The 10,035-nt window shown below is 39.5% G+C and overlaps 1 protein-coding gene across 1 annotated transcript in view; it reads right to left on the bottom strand.

Moving 5' to 3' along the window:
• Positions 1–4,859, bottom strand: part of LOC105985419 (zinc finger protein 658B-like) — a 9,049-nt gene extending 4,190 nt beyond the window's left edge. The window contains exon 1 of the mRNA XM_013015964.1: positions 4,821–4,859. Within this exon, the coding sequence (XP_012871418.1) occupies positions 4,821–4,859 (39 nt within the window). The remainder of the gene's footprint in view (positions 1–4,820) is intronic.
• Between the last annotated feature and the right edge of the window lie 5,176 nt (positions 4,860–10,035).

Here is a 10,035-nt window from a genome sequence, read left to right as displayed (position 1 = left end):
ACACACACACACACACACACACACACACACACACACACATGGTATCTCATTAGCAATCACAACACATTTAGGACATCACACGGAATACACAGCACATTACTGATTCATGAAAAGTAAGTGTTCACATAAATGTTAAAGGCAGTAACAGTACTTAAGAAGGTAGCTAATGATCGATTTAGCCCTTATAAGATCTGATTTACTTCCCATATACCTATGTTAACTATTTTGTAGTTTAAGTGCTAAATACTGAAGTATGGTCATAGATACCTGATATTTCTCTCCTATGTAAAAAAGAACTGCTAGAAGGAACTTTTGTGAACTTGGCCTAACGTCTACAATCCACAATATAGTTGCGAGGGGCATATCATGTTCCCTGACTACATTTTCATTTAAATATGCCTTCATGGAAGGATGGAGGATGGATAGAGGCTTAAGGAACATTCAAGATGACAAAAAATGAAAAATAGGACCACAACAAGCAAGACAGAGAAAAATTAGAAGAGGGATGTGATCTAAAAATACAGAAGAAAAATTTACAAGTTGGAAGGAAATAACAGTGCTAATTTGCATGCAGAGGCTAAATGGAGAGGTTTTGGACTCCCACTCTGAACCCTATTACAAATGATGAATGGCCAAGCCAGCCATGCTTGGCAATAGCAGAGGTGAATGCTGACTAACACACAAAAGGGAAATATATATGTGAAGAATTTAAAGAAAATAACATTCAATTCACAATCCATTGGGCAGAGGAACTCTTCTAAAAATGTAGATTGAAGGTATGGTCCAGAAAAGAGAGTTAATTACACATCTGCATTTTAAGAGTGTAACAAGAGAAGTGCTTCAAGAGAAGAGGAAAAGGAGTCCACATACATATACACATAGGACAAAGAAACTAAAATGGTAAATGTGTAGGTAGGTATAAAGGAATATATTGGCCATCTATTTTATGTAAAATTTCTATAATAGTTTGTTGAAATAAAACTTATAACCCCATATGATTCACAATGCATGAAGATCCAATAGATAAACTCATCACTTTATTAAAAGAAATGTATGTAGAATACTCATATGAATCAATAAATATTGTAATTACCAGGCAAATAGGAAGGCCTCAGGTCAAAGAAGTAATTGTACCAAAAAACAGGGTACTAGATTTAGGGCTGGGAATGTGGCTTACTACAGAGTGTTTGTCTAGCATGCATGGTATCAATTCTACAGTGCCATGTGAACAGAAAAACTAGAAATGGGGAAAACGATTGAAGACACTTTAAAAAAAATCTACAAATAATGCATTGAAATATACAAAGCTCAGTATGAATAGTCAGGAGAAGAATTCAAATCAAAATTCTACAGAAATAACTACTTTATATATGTTACTATGGACAGAGTTTTAAATAAAAACAACAAATATCCTTCCAAAGTCTAACAAAGGCTGGGAAGGATGTGAATTCAATTTGAACCTTGGTGCATGTCTGGCAGGAATGTAAAACAATCAAAGATGGTATGGACAGCGCTAAAAAGAACTAAATAGAGAATTACATAGGCATATGGTCCAGCACTTCTATTTCTAGATTTGTACCCAGCAGAAGAGAAAGCAGGGACTAGAAGTAGTATTAGAGAATCACTTCACAGCAAATACTGACAAGAACCAAAAGACAGACACAGGTAAAAGAATAGATAAAGACATTGAAAAGGAAGACAAGTTTACTACATTTTACAACAGGGTTGATCTTTGAATACATTAAGCTAAGTAAAATACAGCAGTCATAAAAGCACAGCCATGGTATGATTTCCCTTACTGAGCTTTCAAGGATCAACAAAGTCATAGAGCCAAAAAGTAAGATGGTTCCAGAGACTGGGGTAGAGAGGAAAAGGAGCTGCCTATTAATGATTATACAGCTTCATACATGGAAAATGAAACATGCTGTACATGGATGGAAGAGATGGCTGCACAACAATGCAGCCATATGAACTATCAGTGAACTCTGAATTGAAAAAGGGTAATGTAGCCACACAGGATGGAACATACCTATACACCCTGAACTTGGGAAATTCAAAAAGGATGACCAGCCAGGCTAGGTTCCATAACAATTTCAAGAGCATGCTGGACTACTTATCAAGACCTGTCTTCAAAAGGAATAGGGAATGATTTGTATTGACAAAGCTCATAAAATTCTCAAACTTTATAGACCATGACAATGACAATTTGCCTTGTGAAGTTGAAAATGTGTTTTTGACTTCAACTAAGCATCTCTGTTCCACAATACTGTGACATATGTGAAATTTATATAATCACTTACTCTCAATTTAAACAACAACAAAAAAAGTTAGAGAAGGGGTGGTTTAGGAGAAATGGGTGACAATGTTGTCAGACATCTTCTATTCACATATTGTTTTGTAGAATGGCAACTTCTTTGTACAACTACTTAAACCTAATAATAAAATAAATTGTTTGAAAAAAGAAATATGGAAAAACCAAATTTTAGACTCTCTGAATTGGATCAGAGATATAAGTGCTATATGTGTCTATTTTTCCAATTGAAATAACAATTTAAAATTTATGAACAAACTTTTAAGCCACATTTTAGCTGGAAACATACAACTACAAATAGCATTAATAACAAACACACATGGACCAAAAATGCAAAGTATTCTTTTTATTTTTTTTTTTTGTCGGTTGTGTGGCTTGAACTCTAGGCTTGGGCACTGTCCCTCAGGTCTTCAACTAAAGACTAATGCTCTACCATTTGAGCCACTGTGCTACTTCCGGTGTCCTGAGTGGTTTATTGGAGATAAGTGTCTTATGGACTTTCCTGTCCAGGCTGGCTTTGAACCAGGATCCTCAGCTCTCAGCCTCCTGAGTAGCTAGGATGAGAGGTGTGGGCCATCGGAGCCTGAACAAAAATGCAAATTACTCTAATCTGTGCATTTTATTTTTAGTTTTTGTATATCTTTTCACTGACTATTTTTCAAGTGTATCTCATATTACTGAATCAGTTCTCCAGGTAGTTTCCCAAGGATATTTTGCCAAATATATTATCTAGTAGCGAGTTCCTCAGAGATCAAAGTCTATCACTGAGCTGATCTTGGTCATGTTTTGCTACCAGTGATATTTCAAATCTAAAATAACCTGGTCACTGTATTGTTTATTATAAAAACAAACTTCTATCTTATACTGGCAATGAATGAAAATATTCAAATGGAACAAGAAGAAAATATAAAACTACACTACCACATCAAATCAAGTTAGATCAGATAAACACAATAGGATCAGGCTCATCAATTTTTTTTTTTTTGCTGTGAATTGATAGGTAGACGGTTTTAATTACCTGTAGGGAATGCTGACGTTGAGCTGAAAGTGGAAAAGGTTTGAGAGGTTGAACTCCACCCATACTGCACTTAGTACACTGAGAGCTGGCCATGGAAAACTTAAAACAGACATCTCTGGAGCTGGTTAAGAGACTGGAGTGCCAACCCCCTGCCTCAGGGCTAGAAAGATTGGAGCTGAATGAACTTTGGATGCTGTTGACCTTGAAGGCTAGGTAAGATGGACTTCATGCGTAGAATATTCTGAGAAGCAGTCTCCTGTCTCAAAAGTATAACACAGAAAAGGAGGAGGTAATGCTTGATAAGAAATACTCATTATGTACTGTAACCCCATAGAAGTGTGGAGGAAAGTTCTGGGAAGATGGCAGAGGAGAACGTGGAGGCTAAACAAGCTCTTGCATAGAAAACAGTTTTAGTGCTCCAGTGAACAGCCAGAGAATCATACCAAGTGTGCCATCACAGTACAGAGAGTTAGGCCAGAGAGGGAAAATCCAGGCAAGGAGATAGATCTGACATTAGCCAGCAGATGGTGCTGCAGCAGTGGAGGCGGAGGCCTTAGCCACCATACCTGCAAAACAGAGAGTCTGGGACAAAGGCCCCAGATGCGGTGGATGAGCAGATTCTACTCAGCACCAGCAAGAACTGACAAGGAGCAGACATCTTCATCTTGCAGTTCCCAGACCAGAGATGACCCAGGAACCAAGACTCCAGGGTGAGTAGAAACCTGTCATCCTCACTCCTTTTCAGGGAGCAGAGGAGGGAAGGCCACCCCTACCCCCCACTACCAGAGATCTCCATATTTGATACTGACAAAGGCCTGGCTGAGCTGCAGGCTCCAACTCAGGCCTTCGAAGAAAACAAACCTTACATATGTTTGTGCAAATGGAACAAAGGAATGTGTTCATATTATTTTGAGAAAGGGGATGAGGAAAGGAATGCCATGACAATCCATCAAAGCACAGTTAAAGGTGACAAAGGAACGTTATTTACACTACTTACACCAGAAAGGGGCCTGCGACTACTTTGTGCATGGCTGGGTACCCAGAACCAAGAGCAGGCTCAACCTCCAAACCTCCAATGGGCAGCCCTGACCTTACTAGTTGGACTGCAAACCTCCTATTAGTCAATCTGAAAATCTCCAAAGCTCCAATGCTTCAAAGCTCCCATGCTGCAAATGGGGAGGCTTTTCCTTTTGCTTCCTTCCTCCTTCTCTGTGGGCCTCTCCACTCCACACAGGCTTTTTGCAGGCCTTAAGACTTGCCACTTTCCTCTCCAGACACCTCACCAGAGGCTCCAGGCTTCTCCACAGGCCCTGATCTGCTGCAATAGGTTCCTCTTACTGTCCTTTTCTCTGGCATCTCAATCTCCACCCCAGCTAATGGGAACAAGCAGCTTATATATCGGCTGTGTCCCCTCCCCGTCTCCAACAGTTTCATCTGCCATTCACCCTCCTCCCCCAAGCCACCCACTCACAACCATTTTGCACACCTTACCCTTTCAGTGGCCCAGACCCTTAGCGATGACTTCACCATGGGTCTTGGCCTTCCCACCCCATTGTTTGTTAAAGGAAGGGTATGAGTGTGCATTCACATACAAAATGGAAATAGCACAATGAACCTCCTTTGTTCAACAAATATACACTAATTAAACGTAAGGGAAATCATAGTTTCCCTTATCAGCAAAAACTAATCTATGTCTAGGACAAGCAGAAGAGGTCAAAAGCTATGTACACATGACCATATAAGCTGATGCTAAGCGAAATGAAGCCCAAGACAGGGACACAAGAGATTTTATTTTTCTTGCTGTTCTTTTTGATGGGCTTATAATGTACTTTATGATTTTTTTTGTTTCTTTGTATGTTCTTCTGTCATGCCATAAACCATGTTGTCACTGTCTTTGATTCTGGTGTCTTGCATCTTGTATATACATTTTTCTAATTGAGGAGGGGAATGGAAATAATAAAATGCTGACATAAGAATATAGGATGGCCCATTGTAACAATGACTTGTACAAGGAACTATGTTGAAAAGGAACTTTACAACATGGGTGGGGTGGGAAGACTTTTGGAGGTGGGGAGTAACGTGATGGTAGGGGAAAAACAAAGGAGGGGGAAACAAATGCTCTATAAGAAATGGACTCATTACCTTGCTCATATAACTGCAATCCCTCTGGACACTATCATATGTATATGTGTGTGTGTGTGTGTGTGTGTGTGTGTGTATGTATATACATAAGTATGTCTGTGTGTGTTTGTGTGTGTGGTAAATAACATATCCAAGATATTTTTTATAAATGTTCAGTCAGCCAGGTGCTGGTGACTCATGCCTCTCATCCTAACTACTCCGGAGGCCAGGATCCAAGGATAATACTTCCAAATTATTTCTATTAGAAAAGCCTAGGCGACTCATATCTCCAGTTGATTATGAAAGGATACAAGACAAACAAAAAAGGTGAATGTTGAGCTATGACTTATCAAGTAGACCACTAGTCTAAAGCAAAAAAAAAGGTCTGGATAGCTCTCAAGCACTGTAGGCCAAGCACACACAAAAATAACATTCAACATATTATAAAAATACCTGTCTCCTATGAGACAGATGAGGATGGTGGATTGGTGTGAAGCCTTTGCTCTGCATGTGTGAGGCTCAAGTTTTGAAATTTAGTGCCACAAATACAAATATTGTAAGACAAGAATGAAGTCTTATCAATATGTAAATAATAGTGATTCATGCTTAACAATATCAACCTGAAATTTCAAAAATGAATTTTGATATCATAGTTCATGGTGTTACTTCATTGAAAAGGAACTGATGGAAGTTCCAGTAAGATGGCAGAGAAGTTGGAGGCTAAACAAGCTTTCGCATAGAAAGCACTTGTAGTGTTTCAGTGAACAGTCCTAAGCCAGAGAATCACACCAGGTGTGCCATCACAGTACAGAGAGTTAGGTCAGAGAGGGAAAATCCAGGCAAGGAGAAAGATCTGAGCACTAGCAAGCAGCAGTGACTGGGTGGTAGCGGAGGCTGTAGCCGCCATACCTGCAACAAAGGCCCCATAAGTGTGGTGTGTGAGTGAATTCGACTCAACACCAGCAAGAACTGACAAGGAGCAGACATCTTCATCCTGAAGTTCCCAGACCAGAGAAGACTCAGGAACCAAGACTCCAGTGTGAGTAGAAGACTGAAATCCTAATTCCATCTCAGGGAGCAGAGAAGGGAAGGCTACCCTTCCCCCCACTACCAGAGATCTCCATCTTTGATACTGACAAAGGCCTGGCTGAGCAGCTAGCTCCAACTCAGGCCTTGGAAGAAAACAAGAGTCATTTAGCAGGTCACAGGAAACTAACCTGACCTGCTAGGCTCAGCTCCACCCAAGGGGAAGTCACCCAGCCAGGGCCCGGCCCTAGCCCCAAGAGTGGCTTTCTTCACTGGGTAAACAGAGACAGAGGCTGCCCTTCCCTATAGCAGCCTTGACAATCAATTGAAATTCAGTAAACATAATGCCTGAGAATGGCTCCAGGCTGGGCTCTGTGAGTCTCTCAGAAGCTAGCCCCTCAGGGAAAAGCTACTGTTTGCTGAAAGGCCTCAACTCTATCCAGAACCTAGCCTCTTCACAGCATCTCCAAATTAGAGGAAACAGCCAACTCCATCTTTTGTGATATGCAAAGCAGATCTCCCTCCCATTAAATTACCCTGGGAGAAGGATCACAAACTCCTGGGTAAAGCAGAGCATTTTTCTGCCTGCCCAAACAAACTGACCTAAGAAACCAACCAAGCAACAGGAAAACCAAATACTGCAAGCAGATCAGAGACTGTAACAAGAGACTGGTTAAGGACACAAGGGATCTTCCCATAAGACTCCCGCCCCCCCCCAAAAAAAATCAAATAGTCTTTTTTTGTACCTTTCATAAAAGTTTTTTTTTTCTAAAACTCTATTTTTATTTTTTTATTGTGAAAATCCTGTACAGAGGGGTTACAATTACATGGGTAAGATAATGAGTACATTTCTTATCAAGCACTGCAGCCTCCTCCTTTGTTTCCCCTTCCCATCCCTTCCCGGCCTCCCCCCACTCCCTCACCCAACCCCCCCCACCAAAGTTGTAAAGTTTGTCTAAAACTTTTTTAATTTTTATCTTAAAAAATTGTTTTGTATTAACTTTTTCCCCCTCCTCTTATAATTTTCATTTTAGGGGTATATGTGTGTATGCTTTTTTTTCTTTAAAAAAAATTTTTTTTTAGCTCTCCTGACCTTTTGATCCTTTTTTTTCTTTCATTGGCATTCTTTTCACCTTTTCTTCTCTTTCATTCTTCTTTGCGTGACAATTGTTGTTCTGCTCATCCTTATATACCCTTAGTCGATTATTAGACCTAATTCCCCATTGTGTACAACTTAATTCAGAAATATATTACTGAATTCAAAACCTCTTAGACTTGAATTCTTTAATAGCAGTACTCTTTATACCTATATAATATTTTAAGCATTTTTTAGTTTTTCACGTCCCTTTAGCCCTCCACTTCTCTCATTCTATCTACATTTTTCTTGGAAATGATGTTTTTAAATTTGAATAATTCAGTGTTGCACTGTTTAATTTGTAATTTTTATTTTTCTATTTTTCTTATCTCTTTGTTTCTTTCTCTTTCTCTTTTTGAAGCTCTCTCTACTTCCATTCTATCCACTCTATTTCCCGCTTCTGCCTTTCCACATCCCTCTATTCCTATTTTTACCCACATCTCTCAATAAACCTAATAATTTCTGGTTTGTCAAATTCTTCTTTGCGGTTCATAGCCCAAATACACAGTTGTTTGATGTTGAATAGTATATCTGTTGAACTAAATTGTAACTGCAGGATTTTGACTGTGCAACTACAGACTTTGGATGATGCTGGCCTTAAGATAGTGTTCTAGCATAAAATTGGTATTACTTTCATCCCTAATGGCCAGAGCAAGCTGGAAAAACACAAGAAAAATGGCAAGTCCAGGCATTTCAACTCCCACTAAGGATAATCTGCTGACAGAAGAGATAATGAATTATCCAGAGGGGAGTTCCCAAATAGCTCTACAAACACTGCTTGTAAACATTGTAAATGAAAACATTGAATACCTGTAAAGGACTCTGTGAGCATGATATGGAGAGAGGAGGCAAACCAAAGGTTAATACAGGAATATCATGAGTGTGAGGAAGCTACTCAAAAATTGATACAGGAATTACTTGAGCACCTTGAGAACACTCAAAGAGAAATAAAGGAATCCATGAGCAGACAGAGATCAGTCAAAGAGAAAGTGAGGAATGGCAAGAGCAGGCTGAGAACACTCAAGGAGAACTACAGGAATTGCGTGAACATGAGGAAGCTAAGCAGAGAGTAATACAGGAATTGCGAGACAAGGATGAGCATACACAAAGATCACTAAAGGCATTCATGGAATCTATTAACAGACAACTGAAAGAAGTCAGGGAGACCACAAAGGGAATGCTGAATGGAACCCAACAGACAAGTAAGCCATAACCAATCAACTAAGTGATTTGCAAATAAACACTGAATACCAAATTAAGGAAGTCAAGTGGTTCATACAAGATCTAAAACAAAGTTCCAACAAAGAATTTGAAGCCATCAAAGCTGACCAATTAGAAGGAAAAGAAATAAAAAAAACAAAGTAGATAAATCTTGACAGTAGGTTAGACCATTCAGAAGATCAAATCCTAGGGATTGAAGACAACCTAGATATTACAGAGAAAGAACATACAACCATCCAAGACAAATCCAAGAGATATGATAGATCTAACTTGCCAAACATGCAAAAAGATAGGCCTATTCACATACAAGAAGAAAATGGCCCCCATAAACAGGCGGGAGTTGCAAACCTAATACCAGGTAAAACAGACTTCAAGATAAAATTTGTGAGAAGAGATAAAGAAGGTCGCTACTTACTAATTAAGGGATTTCTCCTTCAGGACGATATTCCAAATATCTATTCACCAAACAACGGAGCACCCAAATATATCCAAGAAATATTACTTTCCCTCAAATCCCACATAGATCCAAAGACATTAATTGTTGGGGACTTTAACACACCACTTTCCCCAGTGGATAGATCAACTCTGCAAAAACTCAACAGAGAAACCTCAGATCCTAACAACTGCATAGATCAACTAGATTTAACAGACATCTACCAAATATTTCACACAGCAGCATCAGAAACACTTTTTCCTCAGAAGCACATAGAACATTTTCCAAAATAGACCACATTTTAGGCCACAAAGCAAACTTGTCCAATTTCAGAAACATTGAAGTAATACCTTGCATTCTCTCAGACCAGAACAGAATAAAATTAGAACTCAACACCAAAAGCCACCAAAAGAAAGTCCTATAATACATGGAGGCAGAACAACACACTGCTGAATCACGAGTGGTTCATGGAAGAGGTTAGAAAGTGCCACGCCGACCCCAGTGGAGTCTGCTTAGCATGGGAAACCATCTATCAGACCATGATAGGGGCTTCAGAGACCTATCTCTGAGTTTTGGGACTTCACCGAAGTCTACCTCAGAGAATGGGGCTTTACAGAAACCTATCTCCAAGTTTTGGGACTTCACCAAAGTCTACCTTGGAGAATAGGGATTCTAAGAGGCCTACTCCTGGGAAAAGGCTGGCAAGCCCCTGGGAAAGATGTGTTTCTGCCTTTCTTTTCCTCATAAGAGTGCCTACTAATCTTTTACTG

This window comes from Dipodomys ordii, unplaced genomic scaffold, assembly GCF_000151885.1.
Source record: "Dipodomys ordii isolate 6190 unplaced genomic scaffold, Dord_2.0 Scaffold29, whole genome shotgun sequence".
NCBI lineage: Eukaryota > Metazoa > Chordata > Mammalia > Rodentia > Heteromyidae > Dipodomys > Dipodomys ordii.
This window is presented reverse-complemented; position numbering and strand designations above follow the sequence as displayed.